At 37.6% G+C, this 25,412-nt stretch overlaps 1 protein-coding gene across 21 annotated transcripts in view; it reads right to left on the bottom strand.

Annotated features, from left to right (window-relative positions):
• Positions 1-25,412, bottom strand: part of USP9Y (ubiquitin specific peptidase 9 Y-linked) — a 209,435-nt gene that overhangs the window by 120,733 nt on the left and 63,290 nt on the right. For 19 of the 21 annotated variants that reach the window (XM_031661065.1, XM_031661067.1, XM_031661064.1 and 16 more), the window contains 7 exons: positions 25,009-25,121; positions 23,501-23,719; positions 14,026-14,141; positions 13,590-13,841; positions 13,287-13,425; positions 11,556-11,708; positions 9,630-9,734 (listed from right to left, as the gene is read on the bottom strand). In XM_031661065.1, the coding sequence (XP_031516925.1) occupies positions 9,630-9,734; positions 11,556-11,708; positions 13,287-13,425; positions 13,590-13,841; positions 14,026-14,141; positions 23,501-23,719; positions 25,009-25,121 (1,097 nt within the window). The remainder of the gene's footprint in view (positions 1-9,629; positions 9,735-11,555; positions 11,709-13,286; positions 13,426-13,589; positions 13,842-14,025; positions 14,142-23,500; positions 23,720-25,008; positions 25,122-25,412) is intronic. The other 2 variants (XM_031661076.1, XM_031661082.1) reach the window with 2 other exon arrangements.

Raw genomic sequence — 25,412 nt, 5'->3', positions numbered from 1 at the left:
AATGTTCATCCACAGAATAATGGATAAATAAAGTATCATCTGTACCATGGAATATTTTTCAGTAATACAAAAAACGTCTGTCCCAACAAAAACTTTTACCTGAATTTTCAGAGCAGTCATTATTATTCACAATAGCCAAAAGAGGAAACAACTCAAATGAGAGTTTACTGATGAAAAGATAAAGAAAACTAGTATCCATAAAATTGAACTCAGTTCATCAACAAAATGGAAAGAGGTCTGAAACATAACATAGATGAAACTTTATTTAGTCAAAGCAGTCAGTCAAAACCAGACTCATATTTATATAAAATGTCTGAAATAGGAAAATCCGTAGAAACAAAGTTTAATGGGTGCATGACCTGACACATGATAAAATGAGAAGTGACTGCTAATATGAATGGAGTTTTTTGTTGTTGTTGTGTGTTTGTTATGAGATGGGGTCTCACTCTGCCAAGCTGGAATGCAGTGGCGCCATCTCAGCTCACTGCAACCTCTGCCTCCCAGGTTCAAGCAATTCTCCTGCCTCAGGCTCCCGAGTAGCTGAGACTACAGGCCCATGCCACCACAACCGGCTAATTTTTTGTATTTTTAGTAGAGATGGGTTTCACTCTGTTAGCCAGGATGATCTTCATCTCCTGACCTCATGACCCACCCACCTCGGCCTCCCAAAGTGGTGGGATTATAAGCGTGAGCCACCACCCGGCCCATGGAGTTTTATTCTTAGTTAATAAAATGCTCTGAAATTAGATAGTAGTGATGGCTGCAAAATTACGAGAATAGAGTACAACATACTGAATTGTACACTTCAAAAGTGTACATTTTAGAGTTTGTGAATTACATTTTCGTAAAGCTGCTGTTAAACAAATAAATATAAATTATCATTCAATTTTAGTGAGGGAGAAGGAAAGGAACATTCATTTGGGAAAAACTCAGTTTGCACAGGCACATAGATTAGCAACTTGTATATAATTAGTGAATTCCTACTTGAAAAGTTTCCTCCCCTTTTCAAGCAAATACATAGTGGAAACCTGCACAGGTAGGAGGGAGGCTTATCTAAAACAAACAGTTAAACAAAGAAGAGAAACAGCACTTTGTGTTTGTCTGGAAACATACCTGCAGTTGCATAAGATAAGGGGAGTTGCACAGACAGAAACTCGTAAGTTACTCAAACTGCAACAGAGATGAGAGGACTTTCTTATAAGAAAGCTTTTCAATTCAGCTATAACACAGCAATCTACTGAGACTCCCCTCTCTGCTGCAGAGCTTTTTTCTTTCCCTTATTAAAGCTTTACTCCAACCCCACCTTTGTGTCTGCATTCCTTAATTTTCCTGGATATAGGGCAAAGAACCTGAGGTACGACAAAGAACCTGAGGTACTAGTTCAGACAATGAGAAACTGCTATATTAAGGTGCCTTGGTGAGACTGCAACGTATTTTGGTGTGTCGCTGGAAGGGAATTCATCAACACGGTAAGAGTAGACCTTTAACCCATTTCTGCAGCTTCCTGTCTATTCCAATCCAGTTTCCTTTTATGGAGGGCAGGAGGTCCCAGAATAACTGAAGGCTTCTGGATGGGGCTACGCCACAGTGGTACGTGAAAGGCCCTTGGTCCAAACTCCCATCAGGACGTGGTGGGTTGTCAGGAAGTCAGCAGAAGGATTTCATTTTTTTTCTATTGCATTTCCTTCTTTCTTTTCATGGCTATTATGTCTGTCTCTTCTTTGTATGTAATGTTGTGGCTGTTTTCACAATCTGGGCATGCAATCTTTTTGAGTGAAGTCAGCCAGTGCCTTAGTAATCAGGAATATAACTTCGAGAATAGATGTGTCTAGGATTTCCTTGAGATGGGAGGACTTCAAAATTTCAGTGGAAACTTTCACCTAGTTAAGGCTTTCTGTCCCCAGTGACAGACATTCATGATACTGTATAAGCGGGTATTTCACCCTCTCAATTTGGATTGATTCCTCCACTGGGTTGTTTCTTCCCTCCATATAAAATCCCAGCACTGTCTCATGAAATTAAATAGTTCATTTATTTATGAGACAAGTTGATTTCCTTCTTCTGGGAGGCATACTATGGCAACAGCCTATTAAATCCCAAACCTCTCTCACTTCTGCTGAGAAAATGGAGTCAGAGCATTTAAAAAACTATTCAAACCCTGCAGTGAGGTGGGAAGTTAAAGAAAGAAAAATAAAATTAAAAAGGAGAAAAACAAGCTTTTGGTATTAGGTTGCCTCATCCTGAAGGCAGTAACAGGCAAAGCCCAGACCCAGGCAAAGTCTTGATAACATTATCTAAGAAGCCAGGGCCCAAAGGAATGTGCTCTGGAGACTCTCCCAGCAATCCCTTAACATAAGGATAAGAAAAACAAACTTTCCTATCTCTTTAGTATAAGTAAACTTCCCCTTCGAACCCCAACCCACTCCATGTGATTGGACCTTGCTCTGCAAGTTTTATGAAGTTATAGATTCCTGTTTTCTGTAACCAGTAACTTCAAGTATTCTGTTTTTTTAATCTGAGCAGCACAGTGAAGGTCATAAGACACGCCTGAGCAGGAATGGGCCGCACAGCAAGAGTCACACATAAGCCTGAGTTATGAACCTGTCACAAATTATTAACTAACTTTGTTCTGCCTCCGTACACTAGCTTTCATGCCACTATGCTTCATGCCACCGTCAGCTTGTTGCAAACTACCCACCCCTTTACAAAAGTGTGTGTATAAGCCAAGCCCTGTCCTTGTTCTAGGCCCAGTCTTCGGATGTTAATCCACTGTATCTGAGCCTATTCAATAAAATCCTCCTCTTCCACCTAATGATCTCTCCAGTCTCCTGATTGTTGCAACAGCAGGACCACCTAGGGGGATGGGATTTTTTTTTCCCTCCTCCATGTGGAGCCTTGTGGTCCCCTTGTCTAAAACCTCTAGTTCCCCAATTTCTCTCCCTCTTACATTCCTTTATTAGGGACTAGGCTCCATTCCCCATGCCTGTAATCCCAGCTACTCGGGAGGCTGCACCTGCACATAGAATTGCTTGAACCCACGAGGTGGAGGTTGAAGTGAGCTGAGATTGCACCACTGCACTTCAGCCTGGGAGAAAACAGCAAAACTCTGTCTCAAAAAAAAAAAAAAGTCAATCAGTTCCATTCTCTGGGGTTTCAATATTTCACGAGGGCCATAGTAAGGGAAGCCAGAGATAATATTAAAACACTCCCTACAGGCTAGGCGCAGTGGTTCAGGTCTGTAACCCTAGCACTTTAGAAGGCCAAGGCAGGTGGATCACCTGAGGTCAGAAGTTCAAGCCTGGTCAACATGGTGAAACCCCATCTCCACTAAAATACTAAAATTAGCTGGGCATGATGGCAGATGCCTGTAATTCCAGCTACTCAGGAGGCTGAGATGGGAGAATCGCTTGAACCTGGGAGACAGTGGTTGCAGTGAGGTAAGATTGCGCCACTGCACTCCAGCCTGGGTGGCTGAGCAAGACTCCATCTCAAGAAAAAAAAAAAAAAAAGAAAAAAGAAAAAACACCACTCCCTACATTAAGGGGCCTTGCTGAAATGCACCAAATGCATTTCTTAGGTAGTATCTCATGAGACCCATCCATCAAGGAGTCACACAGACCACGTAAGTCTAGGAGGTCAAAGGGTAATCACTGGCAGAGCACTAAGGCCACATGGGTGAGCATGACTAACCCCACTGCTTTGCTCCTCTGGTACCATGGTTTGGGGGTGGCACATTCAATATGGTGCTGGGACACAGTAACCAAGGAGGCAAAACAGTTGATGGTGGGTTGGGGTGCTGCTCTCACTGTCTTCCTCTCCACTCCGGGTCACTGAAAAGAAAAGACTGAGGGATGCCTCTTGTCTCTTTTCTAGATATATAACACCCCATCCTCAAGCCTGCAATCCCCTTGAACGAGAACTGGATCTCCTTTAATCCTCAGACCCTAAAGTACACTCTGGGAAAGTCCCACTTTCACTCACGTATAAAGGCCTTCCAGGACATAAGCCAAGTATTTAAACTCTCCTCGAAGGATGTTCCAGGGAAGACAAAGTTATGAGAAAAGTAGCAGTGACCTTAAAGGACTCTAAATGGGACTATGATGATAGCATCAGAAAATGGAGATGGAAACTTTCACAAATGTGTATACTGAAGGACTTGCAGGGGGTTAGAGCCAAACCTATTAACTACTCCAAGGTTTCCACGATAGATCAAAAACTAGATAAAGTCCTTTCAGCCTTTTTGGAAAGAATGAGAGAAGCTCTAGTGAAACACACCTCCTTCTCTCTCCTCTGCTGGTTTATTACTCAGGCAGCTCCTAATATGGGAAGGAAATTAACGAAACAGACCCTGTTGAAAAATCTAATTTTTCTCACCCGCAAGTTAAAACTTTGCAGTGTATAAATGACCCTCTCCTCTGTGCCCCAATTAAGGAAGTCTCAGGAAGGCACTGAGGCTATCCTCAATCTCTTAGCTGAAAGGGTCTCCAAATCTAACACTCAGCTCTGTCAGACTTCAGTAAAGTCACTAGGTCTACTCTTTTCAGAAGCGACCAGAGAACCAGGTGAGGAAAAGATTGAGTCTATTTCCTTTACTGTTAATACTAGGTATTACCGGATTTTGTAGACTGTGAATACCTGAGTACAGGGAAATGGCTCTCCCTTACACTACCTCTTAAGAGAAACTCAAACAGTTAAAACTCACCCCCACAATTTGGGACACTGAGGCTCAAAAAGCCTTTAACCAGCTAAAATAAGCCTCACTTAAAACACCAGCCCTCAGTCTTCCCACAGGGAAAGCATCCAGTCTCTATGTATTAGGAAAGAAAGGAATGGCTCTAGAATTTTTAACTAAGGCTTAAGGTCTGGCTCAACAGCCTGTGGGTTACATAAGGAACTTAACTTGTTGGCTAAAGGATGGTCAGCCCACCTGCAACAGAATTAGAATTACCACCTGTAATTAGAGGTAGTAAGTCCTTCTAATCTGTCTTTGTCTTCCAGCTATGCTTATTTACTAGGCACAGGAAACTGTACTCCTAGCCCTGCTCTTAAAAGTGCTCCACCCTAAGCTGTTGGATCTTCTTCTGTGTAGTCATGTATGTGATATGTATGTGATGTCTATAAAAAGAGCTCTAATTAAATAGCCTAAATAAATAAGCACTTAGGTCAAATATTTTTAAGGAAAAAGCAAAAGCTGTGGTACCTTTCAGTTCACGTGATTTTCATCTTTAAAAATAAAAAGTCTTGGCTGGCACTGTGGCTCACGCTTGTAATCCCAGCACTTTGGGAGGCTGAGATGGGCAGATCATGAGGTCAGGAGATCAAGACCATCCTGGCTAACATGGTGAAACCTTGTCTCTACTGAAAATACAAAAACTTAGCCAGGTGTGGTGGCATGTGCCTGTAGTCCCAGCTACTGGGGAGGCTGAGGCAGGAGAATGGCATGAACCCGGAAGGTGGAGCTTGCAGTGGGCCAAGATCACGCCACTACACTCCAGCCTAGCTGACAGAACGACACTCGGTCTCAAAGAAAAAAAACAAAATTCCTAAGAGTTACCATTTTGACATCCAATTGAAACTACTGGAAATAGATTTACATGCAAGGTATATAAAAACAGTAAAATGTGTTTTTAGTAAAAGATTTTAAGAAGGCAAGGAAATGTACATTGTGCCTAAGAATAAAGGACTGTCTTAGATTTGATAAACTAGAAGGTTTAAGCAAATTGAAAAAGATTGCAAAAATTAATCTTACAAAGGAAACTATGTATATGAACATATTAACTAAATTTAAAAGGGTATTTATGTTTTTTCCCTGTAAATTAAACATTGAAATAAAAGCACAACAAGGTTTTCCTAAGATCCCAATCTGTTTTTTAGCAAAACTTGTAAAGTGTTATAAGAGGTTTGAGAAAATTTCACCTCATGGTCAAACTGGTTAAAATGGAATAGGATTACCTGTGAGGTTTCATTAAAAATTGAGGCTAACATTAATAGTAAACTAATGCAAGGGTGTAATTTTAACTTTCTCTCTTCAATAGGATTTCTATGTAATAATAAAGGCTGAGGGAATATCCAAGGTTGTAGTACCCAAATATGTGCTGTTAATTGCAATTAAGGTTGTGAATTATTGTAAGCCATGGAAATAATCACATTTGTCAATCATGTTCTTGACTATAATCACCTTGGACATTTTGTCTTTACAGGCAATTGTTGTCTTGTTTGAATCTCCTTCAAAAAAATAGTTTATAATCAGCTGTGGAACTTTAACAGGTGCTCTCAAATGCAGGTTTCTGATAACAGAAAAATGTACAGGACTCATGAAAAGTCGAAATGTTTACAAATATCAAGTAGAACCAGAGTTAACAGAACGGACTGAACTAACAGAGAACTAAAGCAATCTTTTTGGTTTATGCTTGGAACATTGCTGATCCTTATTTTGTTTTTCAGAGTCAGGGAAACTTGTCTTGAGCTAGCTACAGCCTTTAACAACCAAGTAAGGTATATTCTTGTGAACAAGGTTTACAGCATATTTGTTTCTTTCTGCCTAGTTCCTTTAAAATTCAGAAAGTTGTTTTAAGTATTCTTGACTCATAATATGGTTGTCTGCATCGGTGCAGTAAGAATCCATTTTATTTTGAACAGGACACAATTGGAAAAACTGGTTGTTTTACCAAGGCTTTGACTGGAGAGTGTGTTTCCGTTGAAGGAGTCAGTCTTGACTTACAGAGCCAATAAAAGCCCTTTGGGAAAAGTGGTCTCACACCTTGTCTACACAGCCTCCATACAAGCTTCCTAATTTGTGGTAACCAATTTCACTTTCTCACAGCCCTAGGAACACCATGCTCTTGGAACCTCAAGAAAAGAGAAGTTTACCTAACTCATAGGTATCTGAGGGTACAAACCCATGGCTGGACTCAGCTTCAAAGTTCCATCCGAGATTCCTTGTGGCAACACACTCAGGTCACCTTCCATGCTGTGGAAGCTTTGTTCTTTTGCTCTTCACAGTAACTCTTGTTGCTGTTCACTCTTTGGGTCTGCACTACTTTTATGAGCTGTAACACCACAAGGGTCTGCGGCTTCATTCTTGAAGTCAGTGAGACCAAGAACCCACTGGAAGGAATAAATGCCAACCACACTAGAACTAAAGAACTGAAATCCACTTAAATATCCAATAATAGGAGAAAGGACTACATCACCTTAAGCTAGTAACTATACAATAATTTAAAATGATAAATACAGAATTTCTTAGGAAGACAACTGTAACACTTGCTTTTAATTCCCTCTGGTGTCCACAAAATTCCCATTGAAATAATAAAAGGAATACAGAAACTGCTAACAAAATAGCAAATGATTAATATTATTACAAGAACAAAAATAATGAGACAACTATAGAATCAAAGAGGAGTGATTACAATAAAACTATACAGTGAGGAATGTAGTTGGATGCTGATTCAAACAAACTGTTAATAAAACCTACGAGAAACTATTTGTGATATGGTTTGGACAATAAGCATTTAGATACACAAAAACTCTTAGGAAACAAATTAGGACAATTACTGGACAGGAAAAATAGACATATTCTAAGAAGGAAGTAAGGACAGCTCAAACACATGTAAAATTTTTCAATCTCAATATCTAGAAATATTAAAATTAATGACCACAAAGAGAATCTCATAACCATAAGACTTTCAAAAATTAAAAATTATGCCAAAAATAAAATGTTGGCAAGCACTGAAAATTAGTACCAACATCTCAGAAGACAAAGGCTTACTTAGAATTCAAATCTTTATCACCTAGAGTTTGAGCAAGCACATTAACTATAGGTAACTGTGAAGAAAGATAAACTTCGAATCATCCAGCTGCAACCTACAAAGAATTGATAATTGGTGTATACTCATTGCCTCCTTAAAAGCACCTTAACAAAGACCTTTCAAGACACACTGGCATGCTGTGTAAGAACTGCCAGATTTATCAACACCTCAAAAAAGCAATGCTTGTCACTGAATAACAGACACTTCTGATAAACAACAGATAAGCCAAAGGGCAATACAGAAATGACAGGGTTTTTTTTCTTTTGAGACAGTCTTCCTCTGTTACTCCTTCTTTTGAGGCAGTGGTGTGATCTTGGCTCACTGCAACCTCTGCCCCCCAGGTCCAGGAGATTCTCCAGAGTAGCTGGGATTGTAGGCATGCACCACCACAACCAGCTAATTTTTTGTATTTTTGGTAGAGATGTGGTTTCATCATGTTGGCCAAGCTGGTCTTGAACTCCTGACTTCATGTGAGCCACGCTCCTCAGTCTCCTAAAGTGCTGGGGTTACAGGTGTGAGACACCGTGCCCAGTCAGATAATATATTTTTTATTTCAATTATATTAAGGTCATCTTGAGAATTTATGAATTAAAAAGGAGAGGGAGGAAAAAAAGAGAGAAACTGACCAGATCCTCCATCTATCATTATGGCTGTCTTGGTGCATCACTGTTTCAGAAATTATCTCAGAACTAAAAGCAATAGGAAATTAAGAGTATCAAATGTAACTTCTCAATATTGATGTCCTTGCCTACCTTTGATATACTTCCAACAGATTAAAACATATAGTCATCTCAAACAAATTCTTATTATGCTGACATGGCTGATTAAAAGTCTCCTAGTCCCTTTACATGGTAATTCTGATTTAACACATCTGGGATGTTAAGTCAGAATTCAAAGTGTAATGCTTGTGAAACTATTATCCAGGTCACTTCTGACTTCCTGTATATAATTTTATTCCTTTTCTCTACCTTCTCCATAAAGGCAAGATCGATCTATGTGCTAAATTGTTACAGTGTGTTAATTTTCATTGTCACGAAGTGTTCCATATAAGAGGAGTACACAGTTTACTTATCCTTTCACAATATATCGACATTTGTTTTCTTCAGTTTGAGACTAATAAAACAATCCTGCTAAGATACTGTTGAACACATTCCTTAGTAAATATATTCATGAGTTTCTCTAGGGCATATATTCAGAAATAGAATAGTTAGGTGACAGAATGTAAGAATCCACATTTTAAAAGAACAATGCCAATCTATTCTCTGTTGTAATTAGCAACTAAAGCTCCCACCAAAAATCTAATTACTATTTTACTGAAATATTTATTCATGAATAATGACATACGGATTTATATTCTTCATTTATAAATTCACCAACTTTAAAAACCAGCTAGACCATAGTGCTAAAATGCCTTTGAACGTAACATTATGATATCAGAAACCTCTTGCTTTTTGAATTTCATTTCTATATGCCATATACATAACTCCAAAGAACCAGAATGTTTTATGCCTTATTTTCCAATTATTCTCTGCATTTCTACAGGTTATTTTAACCAAAATCAAAATGAAAACTACCAGTGGAAATGAATTCAAAGAAATAATCAAAGTGAAAAAACATTAAGATTCTGCATTTGTGATGAAAACTATTATAAAAAATTATTGTTAAGCTCTGATTGGAAGAAACAACAATGATCAATTCTTTTTCATCAGAGATTCTTCGATGAAAATGTTAGTTAAGCACACTAGCTATAAGCAAAAGCAATCAATCTAATTAACTTTACTTACAATTAACTGGCAATACTTTACTATTTCAAGCTACTACCTTAAAGCAATCAAAAAGATGATCAAGTTGTCCAGGAGAAAAATCCCAAGCCAACTTTGCTAGCAGATCATGTACATTCTTCACAATAGCTTCATGTTTTCCTGCCTGTTGAAAAAACAAAAATAGAATAAATAAATACAGACAAAAAAATTATAGCATACTTACATTTTAATAACAAAAAAATAGTTGTACTATAACAATCTCCATTACTTAATAAACACTCCTACTTCATTTGAGGTAATAACGGAATTCTTAGTATTTGAAATGCTTTAGAACCTCATTTAATACTTGACAACTCAGTTTTTTAGGGAACAAATAGTAAACTTTGGAAGTTAATATGAAAACTTACTAGAAGGTATTTACAAATAAAACTAAGAGAAAAAGAAATCAAAATATTGGATTGTTTCAAAACTCAAAGCTTAAGGGGTCAATAAAGGCAAGATTAAGTATTCTGTTGTTTCTCTTTAAAAAAAAGGCAAAAAACAAGCTTTATGAGCTAGTGCCTAGCAATACTTCCCAAGTGACCCAGGAGTAGAAACCTGCTATTAAGATAATGTAAAAACATATGCATTAGTATCTCTGAAACCAGGGTTTTTATTATGAAAAGTCACAATCTGGGCCGGGCGCAGTGGCTCAAGCCTGTAATCCCAGCACTTTGAGAGGCCGAGACAGGTGGATCACGAGGTCAGGAGATCGAGACCATCCTGGCTAATACGGTGAAACCCCGTCTCTACTAAAAAATACAAAAAACTAGCTGAGTGAGGTGGCGGGCGCCTGTAGTTCCAGCTACTCGGGAGGCTGAGGCAGGAGAATGGCATGAACCTGGGAGGCGGAGCTTGCAGTGAGCTGAGATCCAGCCAATGCACTCCAGCCTGGGCGACAGAGCAGAGTGAAGACTCCGCCTAAAAAAAAAAAAAAAAAAGAAAAGTCACAATATTCTATAATAATCGTATGGTTTTTAAAGTCACAGTAATGGAACTCTTGTGATATTTGTTTCTTCTATGCATTACTTAGGTGAAAGCCTCCAAATATAGATTATTTATACTCTTTCAATAATTGTTCCTTTAATGACAATTATTTTGCTCTATTTTGTTCATTTAAAACCATCTATGGCCGAGCGCAGTGGCTCACGCCTACAATCCTAGCACTTTGCAGGGCCGAGGATGGTGGATCACGAGGTAGGGAGATCAAGACCATCCTGGCAAACACAGTGAAACCCCGTCTCTTCTGAAAAAAACAAAATATTAGGCAGGCCTGGTTGTGGGCACCTGTAGTCCCAGCTACTCTGGAGGGTGAGGCAGGAGAATGGCATGAACCCAGGAGGCGGAGCTTGCAGTGAGGTGAGATTCCCACCACTGCACTCCGGTCTGGGAGACAAGAGCGAGACTCTGTCTCAAAACAAAACAAAACAAAAAACAATCTATAGGGCCGGGCGCGGTGGCTCAAGCCTGTAATCCCAGCACTTTGGCAGGCCGAGGCGGGTGGATCACGAGGTCAGGAGATCGAGACCATCCTGGCTAACATGGTGAAACCCTGTCTCTACTAAAAAATACAAAAAACCTTGAGTGGTGGTGGCCTTTAGTCCCAGCTACTTTCCCGGAGGCTGAGGGAATACAGGAGGTGGAGACTTGCAGTGAGCAGAGGTCAGCGCCACTGCACTCCAGCCTGGGCTGAAACAGGCTGAGACTCCGATCTCAAAAAAAAAAAAAAAAACAATCTATATAAGCTGCTGCCGTTGTTGTATATCTAAGACAAGAAAAATGTTACTTTTGTTTAAAATTCTTAATTAGGATTTCTCTACATGAACAACTGTCACGTTAGTAAAAGTCAGGCAATACTAAATTGCTGGCCTTATATAAGGGTTACCACAAAACTTCTCCTTTTCGGTATCTTTCTTAGAAAATAGCTATCATCTCACTCTCTTACCTGTGCTGCCCAGATATTATCAAGGTCCTGTAATGTAAGAGCCTTTTCTTTAATCACAAAACGAAGAATTTTCTCTAGCTTTTCTACATATTGTGGTTGATGAAGACTGTCTTGCAAGACTATGGATAAGATACTATTTTGCTGTATCCATTCCTAAATGTAACACAAAAATTCAATGCAGAAACTAAAAAGAAATTTTTTTAAAAAGCAAAATAAAAATATGTCTCTGACTTCTAAATAACGTTAAGAATTCAAAAGTCCAAATTATGTATACATTCACAAATTACAGCACGGTTGTGTAATATTTAAGTGTTGCGTTAATTCAAAATTAAATACTAAAATAACTTATTTCACAGAATCTGGCATACAAAATCTTCCCATAGGTGTGCTAGATTCACCAATTGTAATCCACTAATATAATGAATTATGTTGGTGTTTTAATTTGCAATTAGTAAACATTAAAATAAATAATTTTACAGAATTTTATTTCTGCTCACAAAGACTCCCATATGTGATACAACAGTACACTTCTCAAACTATCCATTGAAAACAACCAATTTTATATTTCCAATCTTAGATTCTTCTGCAAAATACAATAAAAGTGCCACAACAACGTCAAATTTTGCTAAATACTTTCACTATTGGTGACTCTCAAGAACCAGTAATAATTCAAGGACTAGTGAATATACTGAGTAATTCTGTTTAACATTGTACAAAGCAGGCAAATAGCACTGAGTATGAACGTGGGTCTAAGGTAAACACCATTAGTACCACCCAAATGTCCTCAGCATATCTTTTTTCACATTATAATCCTTTCCACTATCGCTATAGTGTTATTATTTTCAATAATCCACTGAAGATTATTTTATGGTAAAGATTATTCTACAGAAATGATCTCCACTAGTAGCAAACCACATACACTCAAAAAAAGACTTTTTAATACTTTGGTGAACTATTTGTTATTTATTTCAAAACTAAAATATATGAAGATATCTATGGTAAACAGTTTCATTACCTGTCAAAATGACATATATAAGTGATTTTAAAATAAAATTATTAAGAAATTAATCTTACACTTTGGGAGGCCAAGGCAGGTCGATCATGAGGTCAGGAGTTCAAGACCAGCCTGGCCAAGATGGTGAAATCCATCTTGTATTTTTGTAAAAATACAAAATACAAAAATTAGCCAGGCATGGTTGCAAATGCCTGTAACACCAGCTCATCGGGAGGCTGAGGCAGAGAACTCCTTGAACCCAGTATGCGGAGGTTACAGTGAGTGGAGATTGTACCACTGCACTCCAGCATGGGTAACGGAGCAAGACTTTGTCTCAAAAAGAAAAAAAAAAAAGAAATGAATCTTAGTATTCTTAAAATCATGGTAAAGCACCACTCAATTATCCCATTAGTTATAATCCCTATTTATTAATCTCCAAATTGAATTAGGAAGTGATCACTATGTTACTTCATTCACTAGACTGCAGATCCACTCACCCACTCTGAAGATCACATCTATATTCAGCAATAATAAATTTACCAGAGGAACAATTAAGTTACCTCAACAAACAACTAATCATTTATTAAACCTTTTATTATTATTATAAAAAGATCTTACAATTACTCATAAATCTTTCAATTTTAGTTTTTGCTACTGTTGCTTCTAACCGTAACTGGTAATAATCTAATTTTTTATAAGCAGCATTTCATTCACAATAAAAGACTTAAGAGGCTTACTGTCATTCGCTCAGCTGTCAGCCATTCTTCCTCCTCAGGATTACTATGTCGATGAGTATAATATGATACACTAGATATAACTTTATTTATTTCATTCAGTGCATTCATCTTTCCATTAAAAGAGGAAATCTGCAACAATCTATGAGAAAAATTTGGAGTAAACGTTATAACCTTATTTATTTCATTCAGTGCATTCATCCTTCCATTAAAAGAGGAAATTTGCAACCATAAATGAGAGAATTTTGGAGTAAATGTTATATCAGAATTCACACAGATAATAATTTAAGGTGGAAAATATCTTACCTGAGTATCATCTTTAACCTAAAAATTTCCAAATTTTTTATAGTCTCATCTTGTCCTGAAATTCTTGAAGCTAAGTTCTTCAAAGATTTAATAATCATTGAAAGGGCATCATTTTTGGCTTCATTCTTTGCTTCTTTTTTCAGTTCTTCATCAGTTAAATTTTCTAATAAATGTGGAATTATTTCTATAACTGGAATGAAGTACTTTTTCACTGTATGTTGACTGAGAAACTCATAGCATTGTCCAAATGGTCTGAAATATGAAGGACACAAAACCTGTTTAATATTCAGTTTTTTTAAAAGAACTAAACTTGCCAATTAGTTTCAACACTTAAGACAACACAAAAACAGGTCCTCATTTTACAATGAGACACAACCCACACTCATTTTACAATGAGACACAACCCACACAATATTCACATGAAAACATAACTTACTTAATAAGAGCTGCAATTATTTGAACATTTAATGCTGATCCATTAAAAAAACGATCATGCAATATCTGGAACCCATTTAATGTGCCAAATTTATTGATGAGATCCACTAGCCAACCCTGTAATACAGTTAATAATAAAAATTAATTCCCCCCTTTCAGAAAAAAAGTTACTATTTGAAATGCATTTGTGTGAAGCATACTAGAAACAGAAAATTTAATTTAAAAATTATACTACATTGTCTTTAAAAAAGTACAAGACATGTTTGTTATATGTACTTAACAAAGATTTAAAAATTTTATATTGTATTTTGTTTTCTGTATTCTTTTAGCTGGACACAGCATAGGCAGCAATTATGTCACAGTTCACAGTGACACAACTGGTATTGTTTATATCTAATGTAGCTGGTGAGTAAGAATTATGTAAAGGTTGTATATCTAAAAACATTTCTAAACATTAAGATGCAAAATGAATTAAAGACTTCAGAAGTTATGAAAAGAATTAATAAACTAAGAATTAAGAAATACAGTATAATGAAAACTTTTATATCTTGTTTTCTAGAGCCAAGTTTTAGGAAACAAATTAAAAAGCGGGAGAGAGAACAAAGGATGTTTTACTACCAATCTTTTCTTCTTCTTTTTTTTTTTTTTTTTTGGAGACGGAGCCTTGCTCTGTCACCCAGGCTGGAGTGCAGTGGCATGATCTCAGCTCACTGCAACCTCTGCCTCTCAGGTTCAAGTGATTCCCTGGCCTCAGCCTCCTGAATAGCTGGGATTACAGGCACCTGCCAACACACCCAGATATTTTTTGTATTTTTAGTAGAGATGGGGTTTCACCATGTTGGCCAGGCTGGTCTCAAACTCTTGACCTGAGGCGATAACACCCACCTCGGACTCCCAAAGTGCTGGGATTATAGGCTTGAGCCACCGTGTCTGACCATACTACCAATCTTGGGAGAAATAATTTCTCCATTTTCAACAGAAAAACATATTCAGGAAATGTGGAAAATGCAAAATAAAAAATAACTTTTAAAGAATACACAGGTATAACTCTAAAGCTAGGTTTGATGTGATGAAAAACTAAATTTTAAAACCTTTGGTAAATATCATATTTCTGAATTTATAATATTACATTTTCCTATCTTTTTATTATTTAGTTTTAAAAAGTCAATTCATGGAGTGACATCAGCAAGATGGCGGACTAAAATACTCCAAGGCCTTGTTTCTGTTAAAAGAAAAAACTTCACTGCAATTCTGAAAATCAGTCGAAAGTATACAGCTATGAAGAAAATGCCCAATTCAAGAAAAAGTCATATTCAAAGGGAATAGGCAATTTTGTAGTTATTTTTACTCATCCTTGCTCACTCCCTTCCTACCAGGGTACAGTTTGGGGAACCAGTGACCTGATCACTAGTTCTGTACGAACTGGAGAAATCAAGAAGGCTGGATTTACAATTTTCTAAATGTGTCTGCAGGCTGCCTGTGGGATTAGTCTCTGTATACTTAACCTGAAGGGCAAGAGCCCAACAGTGGTTTAAAACTCTGACTAAGAGAAGCCATGGGAAGACAATTTGTAAAGTCTCCAAGGGAATTACAAACCTGCAGACTACTGAGGCAAACTACTGACTGAAGAATGCAACATGACAGGTAGGGCATCACAAAATAAGCAGAGGTGAGGCTCATGGAGGAAGTGGGAAATTTTTAAAGCAACCATCACGGAATGGAATAAGCAGAACCATGTGAAATATATGGGTAAAAAAGACTCACGGAAAGGCTCAAGAAACCTAGCAAAGGTTAGAGCAGACTTTAAGTCTGCAAGTTGAGCTGATTTAATATTTGAGCATTCCCCTGTACAAGCCAGTTCACAAAGACTGGGGAATATAAGTGCCTTTTCAAATGCTCAAAATGACTCCGCAGGCCAGCCACGGTGGCTCATGTCTATAATCCCAGCACTTTTGGAGGCTGAGGCAGGTGGATTCCCTGAGGTCAGAAGTTTAAGACCTGCCTGGTCAACCCAGTGAAACCCCTGGCTAAATACACAAAAATTAGCTAGCGTGGTGGTGGGTGCCTATGAACTCCGCTACTCGGAAGGCTGAGGCAGGAGAATTGCTTGAACCCAGGAGGCAGAAGTTGCAGTGAGCTGAGATCACACCATTACACTCCAGCCTGGGCAACAAGAGCAAAACTTGGTTTTAAAATAATAATAATAAAATAAAAATAAAAATACAAAAAATTAATTGGGAGTGGTCGTGGGCACCTGTAATCTCAGCTACTTGGGAGGCTGACACAGAAGAATTGCTTGAACCCAGGAGGCAGAGGGTGCAATGAGCTGAGATGGTGCCACTGCACTCCAGACTGGGTGACAGAGCAAGACTCCATCTCAAACAATAAAAAATAAAAATAAAAATAAAAAGATGACACAGCATACTAAAAGTAGGACAAGATAAAATAAATCTAAAGAAACTGTCCTTGGAGAAACACAGTCAGACTCACTTGACAAACACTTTAAAATATCAGCGCAGTGTCTCACGCCTGTAATTGCAGCACTTTAGGGGGCCAAGGCAGGCGGATCACCTGAGATCAGGAGTTCAAGACCAGCCTGACCAACATGCTGAAACCCCATCTTTACTAAAAATACAAAAACTTGCTGGGCATGGTGGTGCACATCTGTAATCCCAGATACTTGGGGTCAGGGAAAGCTGAGGCAAAAGAATTGCTTGAACCAGAGAGGCAGAGGTTGCAGTGAGCCAAGATCGTACCACTGCCCTCTAGCCTGGGAAACAGACCAAACTCTGTTTCAAAAGAAAAAAAAAAAATTAAGAAAAAGTCAAATATACCTAATGAACTAATGAAAAAGGAGGCTAAAGAAAATTAGAAAAATGATATACAAATAAAATGAACATGTCAACAGAAAGAAAAACTAATAAAGAACCAGGGCCAGGCACGGTGGCTCCATCCTATCATCCCAGAACTTTGGGAGGCCAAGGCGGGCAGATCACCTGAGGTCCAGAGTTCAAGATCAGCCTGACCAAACATGGAAAAGAAACTCCATCTCTACTAAAAATACAAGTAGCTGGGTGGCCAGGTGTGGTGGTTCATGCCTGTAATCCCAGCATTTTGGGAGGGTGAGGCAGGCCGATCATGAGGTCAGGAGATTGCTACCATGCTGTCCAACATGGTGAAACCCCATCTCTACTAAAAATACAAAAAGTTAGCGAGGCTTGGCGGCGCGTGTCTGTACTCCTAGCTACACAGGAGCCTGAGGCAGGGGAATTGCTTGAATCCAGGAGATGGAGGTTGTGGTGAGCCGAGATCGCGCCATTGCATTCCAGCCTGGGCAACCACAGCAAAGCTCTGTCTCAAACAAACAAACAAAAATGTAAATTCTGTAGATGAAAATATGGAAACTGAATTCAAAAATTCACAAAATGGGCTCAACAGGAGACCATCAATAGGCAGGACTGACAATCAGGCCTTGAGAAAAGGTCATTTAAAATCAGAGTAAGTGGAGGAAAAAAAGAAGTTAAAAGTGACTAAGCCTGAGAGACCTACAGAACACCACTATGTGGAAAAATACAAACATTATGAACATTCAAGCAGCAGAAAATAAAGAAAAAGAGATCTTATATGGAGAAATGGTGGGCAAAATAGTGGCCAAAACTGTGCCATATTTGAGGAAAGACATGGACATAACAAATAAAAAAGGCTCAGTACCTCCAGCGAAGGCACACCCCCAAAGACCACCACCAAAAAACATTATAAAAAGAAATAATCTAAAAATTAGTAAGAAAAGTAACTCTTCACGTAACAAAAACAAAACAACAGCAACAACAAAAAGCCTTCAAAAATAGCTAACAGCTGAATTCTCATTAGGAAGTACTGAAAGGAAAATACTATCAAATAAGAATTTGGTACTTGGCAAAACAGTCCTTGAAATTAAAACATTTCTAGACAAACAAAAGTGCTAGAGTTCATTACTGCTAGACTACAAAAATGCTAAATGGAGTGCAGGTTGAAATACAAGGGCCCTCGGTGATAACTCAATGTATTAAAAAAAATTAACAAACCTGTGGTAAAGAAAACCACAAAATTTATAAAACTCAGTATTACTGAAATTTTGTCTAATAAATCCACTTTTTATTCTCTTCCAGAATTTGACAGGCCAAAGAATTAAAAAACTTATGTCACTATTACACATAAAAAGATATCATTTGTGACATCAATAACATAATTGGAGTAGCTGAGGTGTAAAGGACATTATGTATGCAACTGAAATCAAGTTGGTATGGGTTTAAAATAGACTGTTACAGCTATTATATACAGGCATACCTCATTTTACTATGTTTTGCTTTACTGAACTTTGCAGATACTACATTATTTTTTTTTAGAAGTAAAATTTGTAAACACAGTCATATTTTTTAGCAATGAAGCATTTTAAAATTAATTTTTTAAAACAGTACATTTTTAAAAGACATAATGTTACCACATACTTAACAAAGTATAGTGAAAATTACACATACACTGAGAAACAAAAAACTTGTGCAACTCTCTTCAATGTGGTAACTGCTTTACTGCAGTCGTCTGGAACTCAACCTGCAATACTATCTCCAAGGTATGCCTCTATGTAATCTGCATGGTAAACAGGAAAAACGTATTTATGGAACATGCCTAAAAGGAAATGAGAAGAATCACAGTATGTCCATACAAAACAATCTCAAGAATTGAAATTATGAAAATAAAGTCAGTAGGTAAGAAAATTATACAGAAAAAAGCTGTAAGATATCAGAAAACAACCAAATGGCAGTGGTAAATCTTTCATCACTAATTACTCTGAATATAAAGTAGATTCAACTTCCCAATCAAATGATACAGATTGGCAGAATAGATTTAAAAAACAAAAACAGAATCCAAGATACACTGTCTACAAAAGACTCACTTAAATACAAGTACGCACACAACTTGAAAGTTAAGAATACAAAACATTTGGGAGGCCAACGTGGGTGGATTACCTGAGGTCAGGAGTTTGAGACTGGTCTGGCCAACAAGACAAAACCCCATCTCTACTAAAAATACAAAAATTAGCAGGGTATGGTGTTGCACACCTGTAATCCCAGTTACTTGGGAGGCTAAGACATGAGAATCACTTGAACCTGGGAAGCCGAGTTTGCAGTGAGCCAAGATTGCGCCACTGCCCTCCAGCCTGCGCAACACAGCAAGACTCTGTCTCAAAAAACAAACAAACAAAAAATTCCACACAAATAAACTAAGACAGAATGTATTTTGCTAACATGAAGCAAAATAAATTTTAGGTAGCATCTCTCACAAGAGGCAAAAAAGGATGTTATATAATCATAAAGGGGTGAATTTGCCACAATTATAAATATGCTTACACTAACTTCAGAACAGCTGACGGTGTGAAGCAAACATTAAGAGACCTAGAGAGAAACAGTTGTACAAAACTAGTCAGACACTTCCATACCATATTTCCAATAATCAGTAAACAATCAGACAAAATGTCAATAAGCCAAAGCAGGAGGATCACTGGACATTAGAAGTTCAAGACCAGACTGGCCAACATGATGAATCTCTGTCTCTTATTAAAAATACAAAACTGAGGCCGGGCGCGGTGGCTCAAGCCTGTAATCCCAGCACTTTGGGAGGCCGAGACGGGCGGATCACGAGGTCACGAGATGGAGACCATCCTGGCTAACACGGTGAAACCCCGTCTCTACTAAAAAATACAAAAAACTAGCCGGGTGAGGTGGCAGGCGCCTGTAGTCCTAGCTACTCAGGAGAATGGCGTAGACCCGGGAGGCGGAGCTTGCAGTGAGCTGAGATCCGGCCACTGCACTCCAGCCTGGGCGACAGAGCGAGACTCCGTCTCAAAAAAAAAAAAAAAAAAAAAAATACAAAACTGAGCCAAGCATGGTGGCAGGTGCCTCTAATCCCAGCTACGCAGCAGGCTGAGGCATGAGAACGGTTTGAGCCTGGGAGGCAGAGGTTGCAGTGAGCTGAGATGGCACCACTATACTCCAGCCTGGGTGACAAGAGCAAAGCCCTGTCTCCCAAAAAAAGAGAAAAAAGATCAATTAAAAAAAAAAAAGGCCTTGCACAACAGTAGAGAACAAGTTGACCTAACAAACATTTATGGAACACTCTACACAGAAGTAGCGGAATAAACATTCTTGTCAAGTGCACTTACAGCATTCATCAGGATACATTACGTAACAAACAAACCTTAACATATTTAAGATCGAGCTCATACAAACTATCTTTCCAGATTAGGATGCAAGGAAACTAGGAATCAATAGCAGAAGAAAAACTGAGGCCAGGCGCGGTGGCTCGTGCCTATAATCCCAGCACTTTGGGAGGCCAAGGCAGGCGGATCACAGTGTCAGGAGATGGAGACCATCCTGCCTAACACAGTGAAACCCCGTCTCTACTAAAAATACAAAGAATGAGCCAGGCCTGGTGGTGGGCGCCTGTAGTCCCAGTTGCTCAGGAGGCTGAGGCAGGAGAATGGTGTGAACTTAGGAGGTGGAGCCTGCAGTGAGCCGAGATCGTACCACTGCACTCAAGCCTGGGTGACAGAGAGAAATCAAAAAAGAAAAGAAGAACTGAAAAAGCAGCTTGGCACATTGGAAGGCCAAGGCAGGAGGATCACTCGAGGTCAGGAGTTCAAGACCAGCCTGGCCAATACGGTCAAACCTCATCTCTACTAAAAATACAAAAAAATCCACTGGGTGTGGTGGCACACACCTATAATCCTAGCTACTCCGGAGATTGAGACAGGAGAATTGCTTGAATCCAGGAGGCAGAGGTTGCAGTGAGCTGAGATCACCGAGATCATGCCATGGCACTCTAGCCTGGATGAAAAAGAGAAACTCCGTCTCAAAGAGAAAAAAAATAGAAACTGAAAAATCCATAAATAAGTAGAAATTAAACAACACATCTTAATCGACCCATCCATCAAGGAGGAGAACTCCAACAGAAAGTGTAATATTTGAGGCAAATAAAAATGAAAACATATCAAACTTATGAGATGCAGCAAAAGCTGTGCAAAAAGAGAACTTCATAGTACAGAGGATTTTTTAAAAAGGATCTCCAATCAACAACTGAAAACTTATATCTTAAAGAACTACAAAAAGAAACTGGGCGCAGAGGCCCACGCCTATAATCCCAGCATTTTAGAAGCCGAGGTGGGTGGATCATCTGAGGTCAGGAGTTTGAGACCAGCCTGACCAACATAGTGAAACCTCATTTACTAAAAACACATAAAATAGCAAGGTATTGTGGTGAGCACCTGTAACCCCAGCAGCTATGGAGGCTGAGGCATAAGAATCACTTGAACACGGGAGGTGGAGGTTGCAGTGAGCTGAGATCACGCCACTGCACTCCAGCCTGGGTGACAGAGCAAGACACTGTATCAAAAACGAAAACAAAAACAAAAAAGAACTACAAAAAGGATAACAAAATAAACCCAAAGCAGAAGAATAGAAATCAAGAGATTAGCAGACAGAGCAGAAAAACACAAAACTAAAATGTGGTTCTTGAAAAAATAAACAAATTTCCAAAATTCTAGCCAGTTTGACTAAGAAAAAGAGAGAAGACTCAAGTAACTAATAGCAGAAACAAAAGAGGAGACATTACTATGCACATTATAGAAATAAAAAATTGGATAACCTAGATAGGAGGACAACTTTCTAGAAATACACAATCTACACAAGATGCAACCATGAAGAAATAGAAAAACTGAATAGGCCCATAACTAATCAGACAGAATCAGCAATCAAAAATACCCCAATAAAGAAAAGCCAAAATAAAACCCAATCACTTCACTGGAGTATTCTACCAGACACTTAAAGAACACCAATCATCCTCATACTCTTCGAAAAAACCGAGGAGTTAAGAACATACCCAAACTCATCTATGAAGACAGTGTTACCCTGACATCAAAACAAGACACAGAAACTACAAAAAAAACCCCTATATATAAATATTGATCCCTTATAAATATGGATGCAAAATTCCACAATGCTATACTAACAACAGAATTCAAAACATACTAAAAAGATTATATACATGACCAAGTGGGACTTTTTTTTCCCTGGAATAAAAGACACTTCAACATACAAATATCGATCAATATGACACACAATCTTAAGAGAATGAAGGGGGAAAAAAAAATCACATGATCATCTCCATCAACGCCAAAAACAAATGAGGAATAGAAATAACTGACATTAACATAAGAAAGACTTTATGTAAAAAGCTCTTGGCTAACATCATATTCTATGATGAAAGACTGAAAGCTGTTTATCTAAGATCAGGAACAATCAAGAATGCCTCCTTTTGTCATTTCTATTCAATACACTACTTAAGTCCTGCCTCTGGAAATAACACAAGAAAAAGCAGTAACAGAATTTAACCAACTTGAACCAATGGGAAAGAAAAAAGTAAATTATCTCTGTTCACAAAAATTTTATACTACTTTAAAGGAATTCTGTATCATTTTATCTTTTTGGATTCTGTGAGTTTGTGTGTTTGCGTGTGTGTGAGAGCACACGCACATGTGCATATGCAGTATACTTGTCAAAGCCATATTCTATTTTCTTTTTCTACTGCTGGTTAAGTTTTAAGTGCTTAAATATTAATTGAATTTAATATGATCAAACTGACTTTGAGATATGAAATAGCCACTACAGTAATATGAAAGATACTGACACATTAAAGTGAAAATAAACAAAGCTGGGTGACTTTTCCATAGGCTTGACTGCTAGTGCAGTAGTTTTGGCTGTTTTTTCTTTCTTGTCTTTTTTGGTGTATAATTAGGTTTTGTTTTCTTCTATCCCACTTCCTTGAGAAAAATTGTAATTCTGATGAGTATAAAGCAGATCTAACTTCCCTCTGAGGTACACTTACAAAGATTACTTACATGATTCAAGATTTAGCTGTTGAACACTGAGCCATCTTCTCCTAAGAAAATTAGGCATTACAAGAAATGCCTAATGGTATGTCATGAAAGCAAAACAGTACAATTTTTAAATCTCACTAAGTTTATACAGTCTGTAAATATATGTAAGTATTCTGCTGTTTTCAAAAATATATACACACAGTACAAACAAAGAACAGTCCATGCTTATTTGCAGTAATTACAGTCTCTAAAGTAGCTGTGAACAATGAATTGGCAAATACTGACTTCTCCTCAGAAAAACACAATGCTATGCTCCAGAGGGCATATTCAACCAACCAATACATAATAAGCCCTGTTCAAATGGCATGAGTTTTATGGTTATTGACCATGAGTTCAAGGCTATACATATTAAATAACAGGCCTTTAAACAGAATCCCACAAAAAAACAAGATTATGTATTGACTTGTTGATTATTATTTAAAGAGAGGTTCACCTCACTAACGGTTTGTGGCAAATACAAACAAAAAAATTAATATTTAATCTTGAAAATAACAAACCAACACACTTTTGGTGTTCGAGGATCTGAAGAACAAGCAAATAATTCATCTTCAGGCAACTGAGCATTTGAGGAAATTAATTCACATGGACGTGTACCATTGTAGATATGAAACTTGCAATGAGGATTTAAGGCCATGGCGAGAAGTTCTAGAAGTGGAAACCAATCTTGGGACAACTTGGCCACACAAAGCTCCACTAGGCGATGAGTATTGTTAATAATACATCTCTGTTACATGGATAGGATATAATACAGTTTATAATAAGAAAACATTGCAATTTCAAACACATTTAATTTTTGTTAATAATCTCTTTCCATTTTTCTGCACTGGTCATCTTAATTTGGCTTATTTCACTAATATCGTGATCAAAGTAATACACTGATAAAGATAAATTAATATTTATTTCATAAATTTGAACCTAATTTCAAAAGCTATTTGAGAAAGATAACAAAGTAGGTACCACAGTTTGTCTATTTCTGCTTTATGTCCACAGAACACACATAAATTTCCACTTTTCTCTCTGGAATTTCTACTTAAGAGGAAATATTTTCAAAATTTCAATTTCCACACCTAAGAAAAAGTTACAGGTCTATTCAGAGCTGCTGGCATATGTATGCCATGGTCATTTGTGGAAAATATCTAAGTTGTATTTTTTAGGTTGAGGTCATCAAAAAGTATGTATTTGATTCATAACTTTTGGTTAACTGCATTTTCTAAATAAGAACCAGAGGCCTGAAGTATGTACAGTAATTCAGTAAAGATACCTTATTTTTTGTAACTTTTAAAATCTCTGGAATATGAAAGGATCTTAGAATCAAGATACTTGGCAGACTGCCATATATATCCAGGTATCAGACTTACAGTATTACCTGAGATTACTTGTTTCCTTTTACCCGTCACTTGAAGATACTACTAAGCTGAGAATATATTAAATTCTATTTGACTCTTTTGGCATCAAAACTCTAAGTCTGAACTCATATTACAAAATTATGTGAGTACTGGTTTCTGGTCTAAATTTTCAAGACAGGGGTCTTCTTTCTCTACCAATCTTCCTTCTTTCTTTCTCTGCACATCACATAACCGACTTTAGAACTATTACACTCTGGAAAATAGTTTCTTTGCTTTACATTTGTGCAGAGTGAGTTTCTTTACCATTTACATTTGCACTGAAATTACATCCTTTGTTATCCCAGCTACAGTGAGAATCTGCTTAAATATTTTTTATCTCAAGTGGTACAAAATAGTAGGGCCTCTTCCAATCAACACTATCATGCAATTGATTAAATACACTGTATTGTGTGTAAGGTTACAAGGTCATTGAAATTTCAGGGGACAGGTTAAACCAAGGTTTACTAAATCAAAACTACAAGCTCATTTTTAAAGACCATGGTAACCTTCCATTATGCAGTATCTATCAGCAGACTTGATATGTTAATATGTTACGCACTGAAGTATTTTTCAAAAACGAATCCACGGGATGTAAATCTGAGTCCCAGAAATGAAATACAAGACTCACATGAATTTCAAACTTCCAGCCACTCACAGCCTCATCCGTAAGAATTTTAGTGAAAGATATTGTCAGTCCATCTCGAAAAAAACGTTGGCATGCTTCACTTTTAACATCAAGGCCTAAAACAAGAGCCAAACAAAGAATGTTAAAAAAAAAAAAATTATTTGGCCACTTACATGATTAAACATAATAAATTGCTACAAACTATTATGGTCTCCAATTCACAAATAGTGTTGTGGCTTTTGAAATGGGACATGACATTATAAGATGTTAAAAAGGTGAAAAAACATGGGATTTCAGAAAAAGGAATGAAATATAATATTCAGTAAATTTTAGAAACAGTTGTGTAAACTACATCAAATCAAGTAATGAATTGAAAGCTTGAAAATATGACATCGGAGTTAAAGAAT

Source organism: Papio anubis, chromosome Y (genome assembly GCF_008728515.1).
Source record: "Papio anubis isolate 15944 chromosome Y, Panubis1.0, whole genome shotgun sequence".
NCBI lineage: Eukaryota > Metazoa > Chordata > Mammalia > Primates > Cercopithecidae > Papio > Papio anubis.
This window is presented reverse-complemented; position numbering and strand designations above follow the sequence as displayed.